This window comes from Salvelinus namaycush, chromosome 7, assembly GCF_016432855.1.
Source record: "Salvelinus namaycush isolate Seneca chromosome 7, SaNama_1.0, whole genome shotgun sequence".
Taxonomy (NCBI): domain Eukaryota; kingdom Metazoa; phylum Chordata; class Actinopteri; order Salmoniformes; family Salmonidae; genus Salvelinus; species Salvelinus namaycush.
This window is the reverse complement of record NC_052313.1, coordinates 60,407,169-60,430,518: the sequence shown is the minus strand read 5'-3', so window position 1 is coordinate 60,430,518 and position 23,350 is coordinate 60,407,169. Positions and strand designations below refer to the sequence as shown.

At 39.7% G+C, this 23,350-nt stretch overlaps 2 protein-coding genes across 2 annotated transcripts; one reads left to right on the top strand and one right to left on the bottom strand.

Annotated features, from left to right (window-relative positions):
* Positions 1-760: 760 nt before the first annotated feature.
* LOC120051558 (zinc finger protein 665-like) lies at positions 761-3,952 on the top strand (the record flags this gene model as incomplete). Its single annotated transcript, XM_038998499.1, has 2 exons — positions 761-803; positions 1,473-3,952. Coding segments are annotated over 2 exons (1,530 nt in total), but the record flags the coding sequence as incomplete, so codon positions are not given.
* A 12,664-nt stretch (positions 3,953-16,616) lies between these two features.
* Positions 16,617-19,057, bottom strand: LOC120050894 (zinc finger protein OZF-like; the record flags this gene model as incomplete). Its single annotated transcript, XM_038997415.1, has 2 exons — positions 16,617-16,666; positions 17,616-19,057. A coding segment is annotated over one exon (1,299 nt), but the record flags the coding sequence as incomplete, so codon positions are not given.
* Between the last annotated feature and the right edge of the window lie 4,293 nt (positions 19,058-23,350).

Genomic DNA, 23,350 nt, shown 5'->3' with positions numbered 1-23,350 from the left:
GTGTGAAATTCACGAGCTGGTAACATGGCTGGGCCCACTCTGTCTGCGTCAACAGACTTCTATATTTATCTGTAAATGTTACTATGGTGTGAACGGGAATTACAATTGGTTTTTGATGTGAAATACAGTGAAGACGAGGTTAAAACAAACTGTAACCTTGTACTAAATGTTTTTGTCATTCATGCATTTGTGAATTTGGGACATCTACATTTAATTAAATTCACTTACGTTGTGTAGCATAGCTAATTTTAAAGCGTGTACTTTGTCTAATTTGAATGAATTCATGTTTTGTTGTCAATGCTTACCTACCTCATCTATTGAAATGAGATGGACAGGAGCTCACTGGAGCTGAGAACCGGAACCTCAAATTTCTACTGCATGAGCTCATGTTCCTCTTCTAGAATATTAGCTCAACAGTATTGTGGAGCTCCTGCACCTAAATATAAACAGTACCGGCACCTATTTCAGTCCAAGTCATGCACTGAATTTGATAATTGAACAAGAAGAAATAATAATATAGACAAACGTTTTTTGTCTGTTCATTGTTACTACAGGACGACTAGAATTAAGTCTGAAGCCGGTAACTTCAACAGTGACGACAAACCCAGCCTGCCTCTCTCCTTCCACACTGAGTAGAAACCTACAGTCACTGGGTCCTGATTGGGACAGTGGAGCCCAGTTTGCACTGCAGGATCCAGAGATGGCATCAGTGAAGCTGGAAGACTGCAGTCAAACACTGGAGCTGAATGTCAACATTAAAGATGAAGAAGAGGAGGAGAAGATTGGGGAATCTGTTTCTCATGGTAAGAGCAGGTTGTATCTAACTAAGTTTGTGTTATTCATTCCAACTTCCCACTGTGTATGAAAAGTTGCAGTAGAACTGTTTCATGATGAACTGTTTCCATGAGAAGGTAAATGTTATTTAATTCTACTGACACTTGCATGGTTTGACACCAGTATTGCCAGCATTTGTTTTATTGACTGGGCTATCTGGAGTGATCAGAGAGTAGACCAAAGAAGTGAAGTAGACAAACATTTAGTGTTATAAAGTTATATGAAATGAGTCTGTGTAGTTACTAACCCTTGTGATAGTGAGTGGAGGATGACACGCCCCTTTTTAGCTTTAATCTCTTACCCACTTTTAGAGTAGTTTTATTCCCCTGTATTGTACAGCCTACTGATATGAATACATATGTCACCCGGTACAGCCAGAAGAGGACTGGTCACACCTTTGGGCCTGGTTCCTCTCTGCATTTCTTCCAAGGTTCCTGCTTTCTAGGGAGTTTTTCCTTTCCACTGTGCTTCTATCACTGTGCTTCTACATTTGCATTGCTTGCTCTTTAGGGATTTTAGGCTGGGTTTCTGAAAGGCACTTTGTGACAACTTATGATGTAAAAAGGGCTTCATAATATAAATTTGATTGACATGTATATCACTCCAATTGACTGGTTCTCCTGATGTTGTTCACACAGGAGACCATGTTGAGACATTCTCTACGTCCAGAGATCAACAGCAGGAACATCACAGAGCTAAGAGGTGTCACCACTGCCCACACTGTGAGGAGATTTTCCCAATTCTATCAAAGCTAAACATACACCTAAAAATACACACAGGAGAGAATCCGTATTCCTGTACTGACTGTGGGAAGAGATTCACAACATCAAGGAATCTGACAGTTCATCAGAGTGTGCACAATGGAGCGAAGCCTTACTCCTGTTCTGACTGTGGGAAGAGTTTTTCAAGAATGGACTTCTTAAAAACACATAAACGTAGACATACAGGACTGAAGCCTTACTCCTGCTCTGAATGTGTAAAATTCTTCACAACATCAGCTGAGCTAAAAGTTCATCAGAGAACACACACAGGAGAGAAGCCTTACTCCTGCTCTGACTGTGGAAAGATTTTCTCTCAACTTGGCCCCCTAAAAAGACATGAACGTATACATACAGGAGTGAAGCCTTACTCCTGCTCTGACTGTTTAAAATGCTTCACAACATCAGCTGAGCTAAAAGTTCATCAGAGAACACACACAGGAGAGAAGCCTTACTCCTGCTCTGACTGTGGAAAGACTTTCTCTCAACTGGGCCCCTTAAAAAGACATGAACTTATACATACAGGAGTGAAGCCTTACTCCTGCACTGACTGTGGAAATTGCTTCACAACATCAGGTCAGCTAGAAGTTCATCAGAGAACACACACAGGAGAAAAACCGTACTCCTGCTCTGACTGTGGAAAGAGTTTCTCTCTACTGTTCAACTTAAAAACACATGAACGTATACATACAGGAGTGAAGCCTTACTCCTGCTCTGACTGTGTAAAATGCTTCACAACATCAACTGACCTAAAAGTTCACCAGAGAACACACACAGGAGAGAAGCCTTACTTTTGCGCTGACTGTGGAAAGACTTTCTCTCAACTGGGCACCTTAAAACAACATGAACGTATACACACAGGAGAGAAACCTTACTCCTGCTCTGACTGTGGAAAGATTTTCTCTCAACTGGGGCCCTTAAAAAGCCACAAACTTATACATACAGGAGTGAAGCCTTACTCCTGCTCTGACTGTTTAAAATGCTTCACAACATCAGCTGAGCTAAAAGTTCATCAGAGAACACACACAGGTGAGAAGCCGTACTCCTGCTCTGACTGTGGAAAGAGTTTCTCTCAACTGGTTCTCTTAAAAAGACATGAACGTATACATACAAGATTGAAGCCTTACTCCTGCTCTGACTGTGTAAAATGCTTCACAACATCAGGTCAGCTAAAGGTTCATCAGAGAACACACACAGGAGAGAAGCCGTACTCCTGCTCTGATTGTGGAAAGAGTTTCTCTATACTGTGTAACTTAAAAACACATGAACGTATACATACAGGAGTGAAGCCTTACTCATGCTCTGACTGTGGAAAGAGTTTCTCTATACTGTGTAACTTAAAAACACATGAACGTATACATACATGAGTTGTTCCTCACCGCTGATCTGACTAGAAAATGTTTTAAAACAGCTGAGCTAAAAGTTCATCAGAGAACAGACACAGGAGAGAAGCCTGACTTCTGCTGTTAATGTGGCAAGAGTAACTCAAGTAAAACTGAAAGTCACCAAGTAGAATACCACTTGAGTAAAAGTATTTGGTTTTAAATATACTTAAGTATCAAAACTAAAATTATGAATCATTTCAAATTTCTTAAATGAACCTCTACGGGATGGGTGTTCCTAAAACAGGACGGTTGTTGCTAATGTGACTATAATGACATTGTATTCAACAGCTAACTTTCTGGGACATAGACATGTCTTTTATATGGGCAGAAAGCTTACATTATTGTTAATCTAACTTCAGTGTCAAATTAACAGTAGCTATTACAGTGAAAAAATATTTTGCTATTGTTTGAGGAGAGTGTACAACAACAACTTGTATCATGGCAACTGGTTTGATACATTCACCTCTGAAGGTAAATAGTGTACCTACATTCAGTAATGTTACTCTGATTTGTCATCCTTAGGGTCCCAGAGATAAAAATGTAGCACAGTTTTGTTTGATAAACATTTATTTTATGTTAAATGTAGGAGCTGGGTTCTACATTTTTGAACCCCTGTTGTCTCTGGCTCCACACCTACCCCGCCCGGCCATCTAGATGTGTGAAAATTAGTGTGTAAGCTAATGATCCATCATGTATGACATTCCTGGGAGTGTGTAAACTTATTTTTTTTATTAATATAGCATTTTTATATGTTCTCTATAGTTATGTACTTAAATATATCAATTGACAAATTCAGGACATTTGGGGCGAACTCCTGGCAGACTTGATACAGTGCAGTAATGTAAATTCTTCACTGGATCAGTCAGAACCTTTGCATACAGTGCTGCCATCTGGTGGCAAATCTAAATTACACCTAGACTCCTATCTGAAAGTATGGCCTTTCTTGCATTTCAAAGTTCATGAAAAAGAAAAACAGTTTTTTTTTTGTTTGTATGTTTTTACCAGATCTAATGTGTTATTCTCCTACATTCATTTCACATTTCCACAAACTTCAAATAGTTTCCTTTCAAAAGATATCAAGACTATGCATGTCTTTGCTTCCGGTGCTGAGCTACAGGCAGTAAGATTTGGGTATGTCATTTTATGTGGGGGGGGGAAGAAAAAAAAAAGGGTACGATTCTTAAGAGGTTTTTAAGCGAACCAGTGAGTCTGCCAGATCAGAGGCAGTAGGGATGACCACGGCAGTTATCTTGATAAGTGTGGGAATTGGACCATTTTCTGTCCTGCTAATCGTATAAAATGTAACTAGTACTTTTGGGTGTCTGGGGGAAAAAATATATGGAGTAAAAGTTAAGAAATTGGGGGGAATTTAGTAAAATAAATAACTATTTAAGTACTTTACACCACTGCATGCATCCATGTTGTGTGTCCGCATTGCAGGCTGGTGGTGTGAAGGGGTGGGGTGTGTTTTCAGGGCACACATTGGGCCCCTTGATAAAAGTTGAGCAATGTTTGAATGCCACAGTATATCTAAACATCATTGCCAATCAGGTGCATCCCTTCATGGCAACAGTGTATCCATCTGCAAAATGTTTTTTTTTCAGCAGGATTATGCCTTATGCTACAAGGCTTGTCCAGGAATGGTTCCAAGAACATTACAGTGAATTCAGCTTACTGAATTGTTTACCCTGGCCAGAGGGATAGGGCCATAGTAGGCTAGACTATGTAGCTGCTGTTGTTAGTAGACTACAGTTTCCATGCAATACAGCATGTCAGATCGCTAATGATTAGGTGTATAGGCTGCCTCATTTATGCCAGAGTTTTAGCTGGTGTCTATCAGGAGTGATGTATTATCAGGCTGCCAGAGGGAAGTGGAGAGCACGCCTTGAGCTTTGTGCGTTGTGCCCGGCCCGCCCGACATGGTCCAGAGAGGCAAAGAGCCTGCAGCAGCACTCTGATGTGAAGAACAGCCCTTACAAAAATGTAAGATTGTAGTACATTGGGGGAAAAAATACCATGGCACTATAGTGACCAAAAAAATAGATGATAGTAGATATTTTTCAATGTTGTTAGTTTTGGTATTTGCACCAGTAGCATGGTATTTTAATGGAATGGTAGTGACCAAAAACAATATATGTTTTCCATTGTACTAGAGGCCTAGGAACATAGAAGAAACTGACAGATGTGTCTTAATAGCCCGGAACTAAAGCCGCACTGAGAGACACATTTGAAATGGAATACATTGAATACATGCAGCAGGGTGAAATAATCACAGTAAAACACGATTTAAATGTATTGTTGGAAGGGGTGTGGTCTCCATTCATGTAATACATTAAATATATACATCAGATGGTATTGGGGAGCTATTTCATAGGGTTTTCACAGGTACATTATTTACCCATTTCAATCTTATACCAACCAACCCTATGCTTGGTGTGACTGTTATGGTCAGAGCAGACCATCTGATATGCCCTTAAATATTGTAATATGCAACCTGGAATTAAACAGGAAGAGGACCAGTGCTTCTACAGTGAAACACATCTCACATCTGTGCTGTTTGAGAGAGATGTTGTTAGACTACATTGTATCATTGTTTCCTCTTCTGAGGGCACTGGTGGGGAACAACATAATTTCAATTCACATAGACAATGAGTCCTTCCAGTTTAGCACTAAATCCACACGTTTGAATTATCTGTTTGATGGTGAAGGGGAGATTGAATTGACAATATACAACAAGGGTTGGCAACTAGGTTTGTCCTCCAGTCAATGTGTTGCCTAACTTGTTATCAGGTTTCAGGTAAGACCCAAGTGTAGAAGTAGAAGTAACAATGTTTATTGTAACAACAGGGGCTGGCAAACGACAGGTCAATGCAGGCTGGGGTCAATAATCCATAGTAGTGGGGCCAAGGTACAGGACGGCCCAGGTCAGGCATAGGTCAGGCAAAGGTCGGTAATCCAGAGTAGAGCCAAAGGTACAGGACCACAGGCAGGGTCAGACAGGCGGGCTCGGAGTCAGGGGTCAAAACCAGAAGGGCGAGAAAAGAGAGACTGGAAAAAGCAGGAGCTGAGACACAAACCGCTGGTAGGCTTGAACAAACAAGACAAACTGGCACAGACAGACAGAAAACACAAGTAGAAATACCCAGGTGATAAGTGGGGAAGACGGGCGACACCTGGAGTGGGGTGGAGACGAGCACAAGGACAGGTGAAACAGATCAGGGCGTGACACTTGTAGCTAGTCTGCGGGCCAGAACATAATTAGCCTATAGCTTCCCAATTCATAGTCCTACACAGTGTAGGCTACACTACACATTTAACACATGTGGTTAGTGGGCTAATCAATTCAATGACCATAACATAATAATGTCCATCTGATTACAGTGGTAAAATGTCTATATGAATAGTCCTACCTGTTCTTTTTCAATATATGGTTGATTTTGCAAATACAGGCATGTTAAATGTTTTGGAAAATGAAATGTCTTGAAACTGCTTTTCCTCTGAATATCTTCTTCACTCTCTCTGGAAACAAGATCTAATAGTGGCTGAGACCAAACTATTTAAGAATTAAAGATTTTTATCGGTTTCGCAGAATACCTGAGGGGAAATGTCATTACCACCATGTCATAAAATTGACTATTTTAGTTGAAAAGGAAATTACAGAAATGGCACCTAATGTGTTTTATATAACATTTCACATGAATTGTATTTTTTGTACTATTTGGAAGTTTTCTTAATTATATGTATTCATCATTGGCATGTCTAAATGTCCATATATGCCTTGATGATACTCAGAAACATGTATTTACCACATCAAAATCTTCATATTTTACATTACTTTAGAAATTCTTAAGAACAAGCCTATTAGGTTCACAAATGGGAAAAATCGTCAATATCAATTGTAATTTAATACACCTTCGCCACAGAAATATGTACCATGATGGTAATGACTTAGCGTTGTGGTAATGACAGAGTATGGTGGAAATGACATTTCATATAAAACAACTGATGAAAAATACCATTAAACATTTTAATGTCACACTAGTACATGTTTAATTTGATTGAAGATATAGAACTGACCATTTGTTCCAATTCATCCCAAAGGGGTTCGATGGGGTTGAGGTCAAGGCTCTGTGCGAGCCAGTCAACGCAGCTTTCTCATGCCATCCACCAAACCCAGATTCGTTCGTCGGACTGCCAGATGGTGAAGCGTGATTCATCACTCCAATGGCGGCTAGATTTACACCACTCCAGCCAACGCTTGGCATTATGCACAATGATCTTATGCTTGTGTGAGGCTGCTCGGCCATGGAAACCCATTTCATAAAGCTCCCGACGAAGAGTTATTTTGCGGACGTTGCTTCCAGAGCGCATAAAAATCGTTCCAAAATGCCTATGCTCTTCAGCACTCGGCGGTCCCATTCTGTGAGCTTGTGTGGCCTACCGATTTTATACCCCTGTCAGCAATGGGTGTGGCTAAAATAGCCAAATCCACGAATTTTGCCATGTAGCGCATGTCGTGAGTGAATTAATGTGCAGGTAGCCTAGTAAAGGAGCTCTTTGAAGAGATTGTTGAACAATTAGATGAAAACATCGTGACTGGTTGTGTTTATGACTCAATAAAAGGTCATACATTTTAAAAGTTAAATGACAAACCTTTAAGACTAGGCCCACAGAGATCCTATTGAATGAATATAGTTCTACGATTGTATATGTCGTTTTTATTTATTTTTTAAATGGCCCATAACTGGAAGAAAATAATTCTACTTGAAATGAATTCTTTCTCACCCTTGGTAGTTACTAACCCTTGTGGTAGTTTAGAACTTGGTAGTGAGTTGTCATGTCTAAATGTTGTCATTTAACCCTAACCCAGTAATAACCATAGTAAGTCACATGAATAGACATCAAAATCACTCAACCATCCTAACATAATACAACATGTAATGGTCTTATTTAGTGTTCAATTTCAACTGAACCATGATCATATATGTCATTTGTTTGTCTTTTCAGGTCTTACGGCAAATAAAAATGTATGAACTAATACATTCTGTCTTTACCACCACATTCTGCCTTTACCATCACAGTTCATTATGTGGTGGGAATGACATTTTTACGACATTTGGTCATAATTAGCAGAGATTCTAGCATGCTAACTAGAGTTAAACAGCTAGCATACAACGATCCTAAATACACATAATTAAAACAATTTCAAAAATTAACAATTTTATAGAATTATAGCCTATTTGGTAACGACCAAATAGGCCATGTGCTCCACTGTCACTATTCATATCCATGGTAACCAAGTACAAACTTTAGAAAAAAGGTTATTGCCATGTAATTTGCTTGCCATGGTGTGAATGACACAATACTAAGAGACGACTGTATTTTGTGTAAAGAAAGTATCAAATGGCTTATGCACATCTAGTATGTATATAGTTTCCATGTATTTGACTCTTTTTAAACTGTTGCATTAAATATTTTGTAATTATCAAGACTTTTATAAGTGTAATACAAAGAAGACTGTCAAAAGTCTGGGTGTGAGACAGAACAAAAACACTGATATCCAGACATGACATGCTGAAGAAATTTGAATTTAAAAAAAATTAAGCTGAAAAAAAAGAGTTGAAGGTTATTTTAGTATCTACTTAATGGGATGTGAAATAAACAAATCTAAATAAAAAATGTATCTTAAAAATCGAACCCTGAGACACAAAAGCCCGTTGTGAAGAGGGCACAACAAAACCTATTCCCCTCAGGAGACTGAAAAGATTTGGCAAGGGTCCATCAGATTCTCAAAAGGCACTACAGAGGGTAGTGCGTACGGCCCAGTACATCACTAGGGCCAAGCTTCCTGCCATCCACGACCTCTATACCAGGTGGTGTCAGAGGAAGGTCCTAAAAATTGTCACCCTAGTCATGGACTGTTCTCTCTGCTACCGCACGGCAAGTGGTACCGGAGTGCCAAGTCAAGGTCCAAGAGGCTTCTAAACAGCTTTTACCCCCAAGCAATAAGACTCCTGAACAGCTAATCAAATGGCTACCCAGACTATTTGCATTGCTCCCCCTTTTATGCTGCTGCTACTCTCTGTTATTATCTATGCATAGTCACTTTAACAACTCCACCTACATGTACATATTACCTCAATTACCTTGACTAACCGGTTCCCCCGAACATTAACTCTGTACCAGACCAGTACCCCCTGCATATAGCCTCGCTATTGTTATTTTACTGCTGCTCTTTAATAAAAAAAATAAAAAAATGTTCTTCTTAAAACTGCATTGTTGGTTAAGGGCTTGTAAGTAAGCATTTCACTGTAAGGTCTACTACACCTGTTGTATTCGGCGCATGTGACATAAAATTGGATTTGATCACCCATATTTATCGTATTTCTCCAATTTCAAACCAGTGTGTCTTGTTTGTAACAAAACTGTTGCTGTTTGCAAAGAGTTCAATCTGAGATGTCATTATGAATCTAAGCATGGTACATTCAGAAGTAGATGTTCCACCCCAGACACGAGGCTGAAGTCCGACGCAGAAAGGAAGGTGGGCCTAAGGAGTGAACACACTGTGCTTTACATTGGCGATTTTAGCATGTACATATTGTTATTTAACCTTAATTTAACTATGCGGTTCTTATCGATTTACACAAATCCACAAGGAGTCAGTAGAAACCATATTTGTTTAAGCAAGTAAGCCATATCAGCTGTTTTTTAAAAAGGCAGTAAATGAGGCCGAATGAACTGCCAGACGAGGTTTCTGTGGCTGATAGCCAGGTGCCAAGTCAAGGTCCAAGAGGCTTCTAAACAGCTTTTACCCCCAAGCAATAAGACTCCTGAACAGCTAATCAAATGGCTACCCAGACTATTTGCATTGCTCCCCCTTTTATGCTGCTGCTACTCTCTGTTATTATCTATGCATAGTCACTTTAACAACTCCACCTACATGTACATATTACCTCAATTACCTTGACTAACCGGTTCCCCCGAACATTAACTCTGTACCAGACCAGTACCCCCTGCATATAGCCTCGCTATTGTTATTTTACTGCTGCTCTTTAATAAAAAAAATAAAAAAATGTTCTTCTTAAAACTGCATTGTTGGTTAAGGGCTTGTAAGTAAGCATTTCACTGTAAGGTCTACTACACCTGTTGTATTCGGCGCATGTGACATAAAATTGGATTTGATCACCCATATTTATCGTATTTCTCCAATTTCAAACCAGTGTGTCTTGTTTGTAACAAAACTGTTGCTGTTTGCAAAGAGTTCAATCTGAGATGTCATTATGAATCTAAGCATGGTACATTCAGAAGTAGATGTTCCACCCCAGACACGAGGCTGAAGTCCGACGCAGAAAGGAAGGTGGGCCTAAGGAGTGAACACACTGTGCTTTACATTGGCGATTTTAGCATGTACATATTGTTATTTAACCTTAATTTAACTATGCGGTTCTTATCGATTTACACAAATCCACAAGGAGTCAGTAGAAACCATATTTGTTTAAGCAAGTAAGCCATATCAGCTGTTTTTTAAAAAGGCAGTAAATGAGGCCGAATGAACTGCCAGACGAGGTTTCTGTGGCTGATAGCCAGGTGCAGCGGTGGTAAGGATTCACTTAAACAGGTGCATGTTCATTAATTGTTTATGGTTCATTGAACAAGCATGGGAAACAGTGTTTAACTTCTTATGGCTGGGGCAGTATTGAGTAGCTTGGATGAATAAGGTGCCCAGAGTAAACTGCCTGCTACTTAGTCCTAGAAGCTAAGATATGCATATTATTAGTAGATTTGGATAGAAAACACTCTGAAGTTTCTAAAACTGTTTGTTTGATGTCTGTGAGTATAACATAACTCATATGGCAGGCAAAAACCTGAGAAAAAATCCAACCAGGAAGTGGGAAATCTGAGGTTTGTAGGTTTGCCTATCCAATATAGTGTCTATGGGGTCATATTGCACTTCCTAAGGCTTCCACTAGATGTCAACAGTCTTTAGAACCTTGTTTCAGGCTTCTACTGTGAAGGATGAGGGAATGAGAGCTGATTGAGTCAGGTGTCTGGCAGAGTGGCACGAGCTCACGTTTCTAAAGACTAAGGAATTCTCCAGTTGAAGCATTATTGAAGATTTATGTTAAAAACATCCTAAAGATTGATTCTATACATCGTTTGACATGTTTCTACGAACTGTAATGGAATTTTTTGACTTTTTGTCTGGCCTGCGCGTCATGAATTTGGATTTTTGAACTAAACACGCGAACAAAAAGGAGGTATTTGGACATCAATTATGGACTTTATTGAACAAAACAAACATTTATTGTGGAACTGGGATTCCTGGGAGTGCATTCTGATGAAGATCATCAAAGGTAAGTGAATATTTATAATGCTATTTCTGACTTCTGTTGACTCCACAACATGGCGGGTACCTGTATGGCTTGTTTTTGTGTCTGAGCGCCGTACTCAGATTATTGCATGGTGTGCTTTTTCCGTAAAGTTTTTTTGAAATCTGACACAGCGGTTGCATTAAGGAGAAGTTTATCTAAAGTTCCATGTATAATATTTGTATCTTTTATCAATCTTTATTATGAGTATTTCTGTAAATTGATGTGGCTCTCTGCAAAATCACAGGATGTTTTGGAGGCAAAACATTACTGAACATAACGCGTCAATGTAAACTAAGATTTTTGAATATAAATATGAACTTTATCGAACAAAACATACATGTATTGTGTAACGTGAAGTCCTATGAGTGTCATCTGATGAAGATCATCAAAGGTTAGTGATTAATTTTCTCTATTTCTGCTTTTTGTGACTCCTCTCTTTGGCTGGAAAAATGGCTGTGTTTTTCTGTGACTAGGTACTGACCTAACATAATCAGATGGTGTGCTTTCGTCGTAAAGCCTTTTTGAAATCGGACACTGTGGTGGGATTAACAACAAGTTTATCTTTAAAATGGTTGTATGTTTGAGGAATTTTAATTATGAGATTTCTGTTGTTTGAATTTGGCGCCCTGCACTGTCACTGGCTGTTGTCATATCGATCCTGTTAACGGGATCTCAGCCGTAAGAAGTTAAACCCTTTACAATGAAGATCTGTGAAGTTATTTGGATTTTTAGGAAATATCTTTGAAAGACAAGGTCCTGAAAAAGGGATGTTTCTTTTTTTGCTGAGTTTAGATTAACTCTAATCATCCTTCTGGAAATTAGACTTTTAAAATCTAGACTAGGACAAGTCTGAGACTATTTTAAACTGTGTCTGAGATAAGCCATTTCAGTTATTAGTTTAAAAGTGCAATTTATTCTAGGATTAGGCTCAATCTGTGTACGCAGAACTGCACCATAGAGTTTACTAGATGAATGAAGTGACAATCCATTCAGACCAGCCTTACTGATTGAACTTTCGTAACTACATTTGTGCAGTTGGAAGTTCTTCAGTGATGTGTAATGTCAGAATTCAACATAGCAACAGACTGGGTCATAACTTATGGAGGTCTAATTTATGACTATAATATATAGCTAGAACCTGGTTTTACCATGAATAACAGATTTCCCAATCTTCTCCTTCATCTTTAATGTTGACATTCAGCTCCAGTTTTTGACTGCAGTCTTCCAGCTTCAGTGATGCCATCTCTGGATCCTGCAGTGCAAACTGGGCTCCACTGTCACAATCAGGACCCCTGACTGTAGGTTTGTACTCAGTGTGGAAGGAGAGAGGCAGTCTGGGTTTGTACTCACTAGTAATCTGGAAACTCTGGATAGGATGCTAGTCCAAAAGTCTGAGCTCAACTTCCTGGTCCTCCTCCTGGTCCTCCCCTGTGCATTCCACACCCCCTCTCATTGTACTGTGATGGCCCACGTCTACCACAACCTTTCCTATTGTGTTCGTAAGTACCACAGCATTTTAGGAATTGTTCAAAATGTGTTCATGTAAATGAACACATTTTGAACAATTCCCATGAACACATTTTGAACAATGGCTTCCTAAAATGCTGTGGTACTTACGAACACAATAGGAAAGGTTGTGGTAGACGTGGGCCATCACAGGTGAGTTCACAGCTCCTCCACTCTGAACAATGGGGCATGGAAAGGGTAACGCAAGCTTCCTCTCTGGTTCCATTCCCCAATAGTAAGTGGGTCATACTTGAATTGTGGTAGTAATATAGTCGCTGGACTTTGGCACCATAGAAAACACTTTAAAATGATTTACAAAATAATCCATTTGTTTTATTTCACTTTTATTTTAATATGAAAGGAGGCTAGCTAATTGGCATGTAGAGGTGTAGTGACATGTATTGAGTAGATACATAGACATTTAAATTAGTTTGAATGACATCAATTAAACAAACACCTTTTCTGTATAGATAACCCATAGGCTGAGCAGTAGAATGTAGAATATTTATTTCATTAGAGGATCAATCAAGTTCAATACAGTTATTCAAATACATTCATCATCAATGATGAAAATAATACATCTAGTTTTAAAAGACAATTTAATAAACAGTTTCAAAGTATGTATATCATTAAAACAAAAGTCACTTAGGGAGAGAGAAATTGACAATTGTTACCTGGAGAAAAATGAGGGAGGGTTTAGTAACTTGGAAATTTAGTTCAGGGGAGGGTTTAGTAACTTGGAAATTTAGTTCAGGGGAGGGTCATGTCATTTGGAATCAATTAAATGTCATTTTGCTCAGGGTTTGAGAATGAGTTGCTTATTATATCTCATGACGCCTCTCATCCCTGGTTCTCTGCTGGGTCCGCAATATCAAGTGTGCCAAGTGTGGTCTCAATGAAATGATTGTTAAGCTCTGAACGGAGTAGAAACTCAGATGGACAACTAGTAAAAGCACAAATCAGATTTATTCAACCCGCTGGACGCTTCAGATGCAAATACAAGCACATCTTTATACCTTTCAACTAGGCCGAGTCAACACTCACCCCCTCTAAGATAATCAGTCTGTATTGATAAGATGACCTAAGTCTAGTCCTCTTACTGGTATTGTTATGGCCCTGACTGAGTCCAGAGCAGCGTGAGGTGTGTGAGATAGAACTGTGGTTAGTGTCGTTGGGGTGGGCACCAAATGATTGTGCCATTATTCAATACATAGCCTATAATATATAGGCTACTGCACATTACACACAGAAAAACATAAAAGCCCATAGATGTAGCTATGCTCTTTTGGGTAAATACATGAAACTAGCTCCAGTAGGATAATCTTGGAGTGTGGACTGTATTATATTGTATTATCTGGACTGGAATTACTCACCTCTTTCATTCCATGAACTGTGGAGAGAACATGCCAATCTGGTGCAGGACATGCGGCCTACAAAGTTACAATTATAAGCTTGCAAATGTGATAATAATTTTGAAATATAATAGGGCCTATTTTACATTTGTATAATTAGTAGGCGGATGCATATGGATTCATAATATTTCCCCTAATGTTATTAGCCTACCTCCTTCTTCTACGGTTGCTTCATTCCTTCCTGACTTTCAACAGTTAAATGAAATAAGTTCTGTTGTCTTCATCTTTATTATTGTAATGACATGCTTGAATAATATAGGACTACAATAAGATAATATGACTACAATAATATAGGACTACAATAAGATAATATGACTACAATAATATAGGACTACAATAAGATAATATGACTACAATAATATAGGACTACAATAAGATGCAAACGGCTTTCTCTTTACGAAGATTGAATGGTTATGGGTCTGAATTAATAACTGCTATATTCTACCACCATTGAGCGTTCACTCTTTCAAACTACCCGTGAGTTCTATTGGCAGTGTATACTTAATATTCAGCAAAAAAAGAGCTTGCTTCTCTTCCAATAGTCTATCAATATAAGAAATGCGAGTCTAAGAGCTAAGGAGGGTTTAAAGAGGCCAGCGGAGCACAGGTGCAGAGACAGAGGCTATAAGTTATCTTATTATGCATAACCCATCATTAATCTTACTACTGCGTTGACTTTATTAACTGAGAGGTAGGCTACCTCATCACATACATATATACACACACACACAGTGCATATGGAAAGTATTCAGACACCTTGACTTTTCCCACATTTTGTTACGTTACGTAATCTACACACAATACCCCATAATGACAAAGCAAAAATGGGTTTTTAGAAATGTTTGCAAAAAAAACATTATATACTTATATAATGTATTAAGACCCTTTACTCTGTTGAAGCACCATCGGCAGCGATTACAACCTCGAGTCTTCCTGGTTATGACGCTGTAAGCTTGGCACACCTGTATTTGCTGAGTTTCTCCCATTCTTATCTGCAGATCCTCTCAAGCTCCGTCAGGTTGGATGGGGAGCTTCGCAGCACAGCTATTTTCAAGTCTCCAGAGATGCTCTGGCTGGGCCAGTCAAGGACATTGAAACTTGTTCTGAAGCCACTCCTGTGTTGTCCTGTTGGAAGGTGATCCTTCGCCCCAGTCGGAGGTCCTGAGCCCTCTGGAGCAGGTTTTCACCAGGATCTCTGTACTTTTCTCTGTTCATCTTTCCCTCGATCCTGACTAGTCTCCCAGTCCCTGCCGCTGAAAAACATCCCCACAGCATGATGATGCCACCACCATGCTTCACCGTATGGAGGGTGCCAGGTTTCCTCCAGACGTGAAGCTTGGCATTCAGGCCAAAGAGTTCAATCTTGGTTTCTTCAGACCAAAGAATCTTGTTTCTCATGGTACCTACTGTAGAGCTCTTCTTTGCCTACACCCATTCAGCATCGTTCACACCCTCTTAAGCTTCAGCCCCACAGCTAACTGGCTAACTTTGGCTTGCTTGCTAGCTACTTCCAGACACAAATGAGAGGACACCCCACTGACCATTTTACTCTCCCTAGCAGAGCTGGTTAGGCTGTTGTCATGTTATCCAGAGCGTTGGTGACTAACTGCTGCTGGCAAGAATTTATTTACACTTTTTTGCAGATGTTTACCGACACCGGCCATATTCAACTGGTGTTGAGCGTTCATAAATTCATCAGTTATTCTGCGCCCTGGCATACTCAGACTGAATTTACAAATGCAACTGAAATGGTTACTTGCATAGTGTAGTCTTTTGTTAAGACATGTAGCTAGGTAAACAATTAACCATAATCCCAACTCATGACGTTACTACCCTGCATGAATCTGCAGGTAGCTAACCAACCAGGTTCAATGTTAGCTAGCTAACATTAGGCTATAACTAGCAAAGCAAATGGCTCTGCGATACGAATAATAAGATCATACACATAATGTAAGCTAGCGAGCCAGCCAGCTAACGTTAGCGAGATAGCTAACAGTACACTTTAGCTTGAAAATGAAACCACTGTCAAAATTATAAACGTGTACTATCTGAAAGTCTAGCTAGCTACATTATGCGTCTCCCTGTCACAGATGCCATGTTGCCCTTAGTTTGAAGATGTAATTTTTCATCTAAGGAGATGTTTTCTCCATCTCCTTAGCTATCATACTCTAATTCCACTGATTTCAAAACTCGGTCCTTCATAAAAGTGGAGAGCAACACATATGCAGAAGTACTACGCAATACATTTTTTTGTATAAATGTGTTAGACAGGATTACCTACACATACTGACCAGCTCAAATAGACAGAAGCGTGCTATATGGCAGACCAATACAAACTCATCTCTAGGCATGTCCAGCCCACTCATTATCTCAGCCAATCATGGCTAGCGGGAAGGTTGCTGCAAAAAAAAAGAAAGTTGTTCACAACCTCTAGTGTACATTCACTTTTATACAATAGGTTTCCAATTAAATTTAAAAAAAAACAGGTCAAACAGTGCAGCTAGAATAACAGCAAAGTAGCTGCATTTGCATTTGTTAAAGCTATTTTGGATTTCGCATGGCATAGAAAATGTGCTCTCTGGTCAGGACACTGGTCAGAGAAGCTAGCCATCTACACAGCAAACACAATCATTTCAAACTGACGCTGGTAACACAGCAGACTAGCTGCATTTCATGTTGTTTTACCTGTGTTTCTATCAACATTTCTTTGTATATATTCATAAAAATCAATTGCTGATTCATGATTTTGATTGGCTGAGCAAAGATGTCCGTTCATTCTATTGGATAGTTTGCCAGAGACTCAATCCAGTAAAAGTATTTTTATTCTGTATCTATGAACGCCACCAAGTCGTTTGTTATCCCTTGCTTGCTTGCTAGCTAGCCAACTACGGCTAACAGTCACGTGAAACCGTGTAGCTAGAATAACAGCGAAGTAACTGCATTTCATTTATTTTTACTTGTTTTTAAATTGACATGTCTTTGTATATATATATATAACTGCCGAAAACTGATCATCACACCATCTCTATCTCATACATGTTGTCTACTTGCTCATTCCCACAGAAAACTAGAGGGAAGCAGTACTACCCAGTCAACCATCAGACTCCATTGTTTCAACAAGAGAAACCTAAGAGGGTATTCAACGCTAAGAGCCAATCCAAAGTCATCTCAATATCTTTACAGTAGAAGCTAACAAAACACAAAAAAACTGACAAGATACACACTGATCAGTAAAGAGAGGATAACATTCTATAAAACGCTCCCTTTCCTCTGCACGGTTCTCACAGTGAGAAACTATAGGATTACAATAGTGTTCTACACTTTCTTCATTTGATCCAATTCACTTACCACTTCTTTTATGAGAATTAAGTGATGTAGTGACTTCAATCTTAGCTGGTCTGAGAGAACTGATGAAGCTTCTCGCCTTTTGTTACCAAAAAAGGATACTTTAAAACAGGGGTCCATTGTCAATCCACCGAAAACCTAAGATTTTAATCTGCAAAAGTCTTGGCTTGTGTGAATCCGTTGGTGTGCTTCTCTTCTGTGTGTGTTTTCTGATGAACTGTCAGAGCACTTGATGTTGTGAAGCATTTACCACAGTCAGAACAAAAGTAAGGCTTCTCTCCCGTATGTATACGATGGTGTGTTTGTAAGTTTCCCAGTCGAGAGTAACTTCCCCCACAGTCAGAGCAGGAGTAAGGCTTCTCTCCTGTGTGCACTCTCCGATGAACTGTCAGAGCACTTGATGTTGTAAAACTCTTCCCACATTCAAAGCAGGAGTAAGGCTTCTCACCTGTGTGTATACGTTGGTGTTTCTTTAAGCTGCTGTGTCGAGAGAAATCCTTTCCACAGTCAGAGCAGAAGTAAGGCTTCTCTCCTGTGTGTATACGTTGGTGTGATTTCAAGCTGTCCTGTAGAGAGAACCTCGTCCCACATTCGGAGCAGAGGTAAGGCTTCTCTCCTGTGTGTATACGTTTGTGTTTCTTTAAGCTGCTGTGTTGAGAGAAACTCTCCCCACAGTCAGAGCAAGAGTAAGGCTTCTCTCCTGTATGTATACGCTGGTGACATTTTAACGTATCAATTTGGGTGAAACAATTCCCACAGTCAGAGCAGAAATAAGGCTTCTCTCCTGTATGTATTCGCTGGTGACTATTTAACTTATCCAATTGGGAGAAACTCTTTTCACAGTCCGAGCAGGAATAAGGCTTTTCTCCTGTATGTAAACGTTGGTGTTTTTTTAAGTTGCTCTGTTGAGAGAACCTCTTCCCACAGTCAGAGCAGGAGTAAGGCTTTTCTCCTGTATGTATACGTTCATGTGCTTTTAAGGTATCCAATAGGGAGAAACTCTTCCCACACTCAGAGCAGAAGTAAGACTTCTCTCCTGTGTGTATATGTTGGTGTTTTTTTAAACTGCTCAGTTGAGAGAATCTCCCCCCACAGTCAGAGCAGGAAAAAGGCTTCTCTCCTGTGTGTATTCTCTGGTGAACTGTTAGGTCAGATGATGTTGTGAAGCATTTTTCACAGTCAGAGCAAGAGTAGGGCTTCTCTCCTGTGTGTATTTGTTGGTGTCTTTTTAAGTGGCTCCGTCGAGAGAATCTCCCCCCACAGTCAGAGCAGGAGTAAGGCTTCTCTCCTGTGTGTATTTTTTGGTGTATTTTTAGTTTTGATAGAAATGGGAAAATCTCCTCACAATGTGGGCAGTGGTGAGACCTATTAGCTCTGTGATCTTCCTGCTGTTGCTCTCTGGATGTAGAGAATGTCTCAATGTGACCTGTGTGAACAGCATCAGAAGAAAAAAGTCAGTGGTACAAAATATTATGAACACCTGCTCTTTCCATGACAGACTGACCAGGTGACAGCTATCATCCCTTATTGATGTCACTTGTTAAATCCACTTCATATCGGTGTACATAAAGGAAAGGAGACAGGTTAACTTCTTTGGGAAAGGGGGGCAGTATTGAGTAGCTTGGATGAATAAGGTGCCCAGAGTAAACTGCTTGTTACCCAGGCCCAGAAGCTATGATATGCATATAAGTAGTAGATTTGGATAGAAAACACTCTAAAGTTTCCAAAACTGTTAAAATAATGTCTGTGAGTATAACAGAACTCATATGGCAGGCGAAAACCTGAGACAAATCCAACCAAGAAGTGGGAAATCTGAGGTTTGTAGTTTCATTTAAGTGATTGCCAATCCAATATGCTGTGTCTATGGGGCCAGATTGCCCCCCTTCCAACAGATGTCAAGATTGCTTCTATTGTGGAAGGGGGTCGAAAAAGAGCTGTTTCAAAAAATGGACTAGGCTGAGGCCAATGAGTTGTTTACTGCGTGGTCACGCGGGCGCGCCGTTCCTTCTTTTTCCTCTGTAATGAATACGCTATTGTCCGGTTGGAATATTATTGAAGATTTATTATAAAAAGACCATAAGGATTGATTGTAAACATCATTTGACATGTTTCTACAAACTGCAAGGGAACTCTTTTGACTTTGTCTGGATTTTGTGCTCGCGCATTGTGCCTTTGGAATAGTGAACTAAACGTGCCAACAAAAGAGGTATTTGGACATAAATATGGACGTAATCGAACAAAACAAACATTTCTTGTGGAAGTGGGAGTCCTGGGAGTGCATTCCGACGAAGATCATAAAGGTAAGTGAAGATTTATAATGCTATTTCTGACTTTTGTTGACTCCACAATTTGGCGGGTAACTGTATGGCTTGCTGAACGCTGTACTCAGATTATTGAATATTGTGCTTTTGCCGTAAAGCTTTTTTGAAATCTGACACAGCGGTTGCATTAAGAACAAGTTCATCTTTAAGTCTATGTAAAACATGTATCTTTCATCAAAGTTTATGATGAGTATTTCTGTTATTTGATGTAGCTCTCTGCAATTTCTCCGGATGTTTTGGAGGCATTTCTGAACATGGCGCCAATGTAAACTGAGGTTTTTGGATATAAATATGAACTTTATCGAACAAAACATATGTATTGTGTAACATTGAGTCCTGGGAGTGTCATCTGATGAAGATCGTCAAAGGTTAGTGATTAATTTTATCTGTATTTCTGCTTTTTGTGACACCTCTCTTTGGTTGGAAAATGGCTGAATGCTTTCTGTGATTAGGCGCTGTCCTAACATAATGATATGTTGTGCTTTAGCCGTAAAGCCTTTTTGAAATCGGACACTGTGCTTGGATTAACGAGAAGTGTATTTTTAAAATGGTGTAAAATACTTGTATGTTTGAGGAATTTTAATTATGAGATTTCTGTTGTTTTGAATTTGGCACCCTGCAATTTCACTGGCTGTTGGCGGGGTGGGACACTACCGTCCCGAATAGCCCAGAGAGGTTAAAGTTGTTCAGGGGATGTAACACATACAAAAGCCCAGGCAGAATAAGTGGACATGTGTTAAAGCACTGTGCTGAACAATTGGCTGGTGTTTTTATAGACATTTTCCGATCCTCACTCGACCAGCAACACGTGCCAGTATTGTGGAAAAACTCATTAATTATACCAATTCCTAAAGCATCTAATCCCTCTATGCTGAATGACTACCGCCCTGTCGCCTTGACATCCTTAGTAATGAAATGCCTTGAGAAACTTGTGAAAAGTCGTATTCTCAGTGTCACCCAGAAGCTTCTCGACCCATTTCAGTTTGCCTATCAGCCTAGCAGAGGAGTTGACGATGCCATTCTTACCCTCCTTAACATGGTCTATAGACATGGGATTTGGCACACTCTAGATGTTAGGGTTCTGTTTGTTGACTTTTCTTCTGCCTTCAACACAATCCAGCCCTACATTCTGGCACAGAGACTCATTCGGGACTTCTCCTTAGATGGGGGGGCTGGTTTTATGGCTGCTGGACTTCCTGAACCAACGCTCACAGCGAGTCAAAATAGGTCCCCACGTGTCGGACATACGCAATACCAACACAGGCTCTCCTCGGGGATGTGTTTTGTCCCCACTCCTGTACATCTTGTACACTAATAGTTGTACTAGTTCCCATCCTGACAGACACCTCGTTAAGTTCGCTGATGACACTGCCTTGATCAGCCTGTTGCATGATAACGAGGAACATCATGGCCCGGTCCTAGATGACTTTGTATAGTGGTGTGAGGAATCACACTTGGTCCTCAATACCAACAAGACATGCATAGACTTCAGGAAGTGTACAACATCTACCTCTGCAACATCAGAGGTCAGAATATAGAGATTGTAGAGGAATACAAATACCTGGGTGTCCTCTAGGACAATAAGCTTCAGTAAGTGTACAGACCTGATCTACAAAAAGAGCCAACAGAGACTGTACTTTCTCAAAAAGCGGGGATCTTTTAATGTAGACTCTACTATACTGACTCTGTTTTACAAATCTTTCATTGAGAGTATTTTTACTTTTTGTATTGTTTGTTGGTTTGGCAATGCCACTGTCAGCTAGAGAAATATGCGGAGAAGGATTATCACCACAGCAAGCAAGCTACTTGGAGTCAAACAGACAGGCCTGGATGAGATCTTTAAGGTCAGGGCCCTCCTTAAGGCCCACAAAATCATTTTAGACCCAAGCCACCCCCTGTACCAGGACTTTGAAATACTCCCCTCTGGGCGCAGGTATAGGGCACCCCTCAGCAGGAAAAACACTAGACAGTCATTTGTGCCAGGTGTGATATCCCTCCAAAATAGCTTGGGCTAATGTTCTTATCGACTCAGTAAGGCCAGCAGGCAAGTCTTTATTATTTGTATTTTATTTTTTAAATGTTTTATTGGTATGTAACTGTTATGAAAGTTGTATTGTCAATTTTGTGTTTGTATTTAAACATGTACACAACACTGCAACAACATGTCCCCATGGGGACAATAAAGTAAGTAATATATAGACACAGGTTTTAATCAAATCAACCATATGCACTGAGCTTGTCTGATAATTATTTAATCAAACTGCGCTTAAACTAAGACACACAAATGACTAGAGGGAGTTCAACCGCAATTGATACGATTGTGCTCAGACTTACAAAAAAAAAAAAGAGACTAGCACCCGTTGTCTCTCTCTCTTCCCTGCTGCAGCGACCACCACAGAACATCAACAGTGTTCATCACACTGTCCTTGTTGCTGAAGCTGCAACATAATTACAGCCATTTCTGACTGAAAGGTTCTGTTGCTGAAATCCCTCTTTTGTTTGGGAAAAACATTCTCTATTCCCTCAACTTTTGCTCTCTTTGTGACACATGTATACATCGCATGCACGTGACCAATAGGACCTAATCTACAGCATATCATAATCACATCAATAAATTGGTTATAACAAACTCAGAACACCGTAACAGCAAAATGGTTGCAGAGGACGTGACAAACTGGAAACGGGAGAATGTTTACTGGTGGCTCAGGAGGTAAAAGGGAAGTCAGATGTGTGGAATAAATGTGACTAGTTGTGGAAAATACTGGAGATCAAGAAAAAGAAGGAGCAAACACTGAGTGCATACTGTGTGTTCCAAACAGGTAGATTACAACACTTTTCTGACTGTTTGGAACAATGTAAACAACACTAAATAAATGATAAGCATAACCGAGTCTGTTGTAACGTTTGGTTAAGCCTTTATTACAGCGTCGCAAAGATTAAAAACCAGCAGAATTGTAAAAATTGTTTATCCGACATGTTGCGTGAGGCTTTGGGCTCACGGAATCAGCAGGCTATTAAACAAACCGGTAACACAAGCAGGATCTGTCTTATTTCTGCAGATATACACTACCGGTAAAAAGTTTTAGAACACCTACTCATTCAAGGGTTTCTTTATTTTTTATATTTTCTACATTGTAGAATAATAGTGAAGACATAAACTATGAAATAACACATATGGAATCATGCAGTAACCCCCCAAAAAAGTGTTAAATCAAAATATATTTTATAGCCACCGTTTGACACACGTTACTGGCTCAGACCTCTGTTTTGGGAAACTAGTACCGTAAGTTTCAATATGAAAAATTATCTCAACGGGAAAAAGTATTAGCGCGATGTGCTTTATCTATTACCTAGAGCACAAGTTGACTACAGCTGTTTAAAAAGTCACTTAGCAGAATGCTATCAAATGCTAACAAG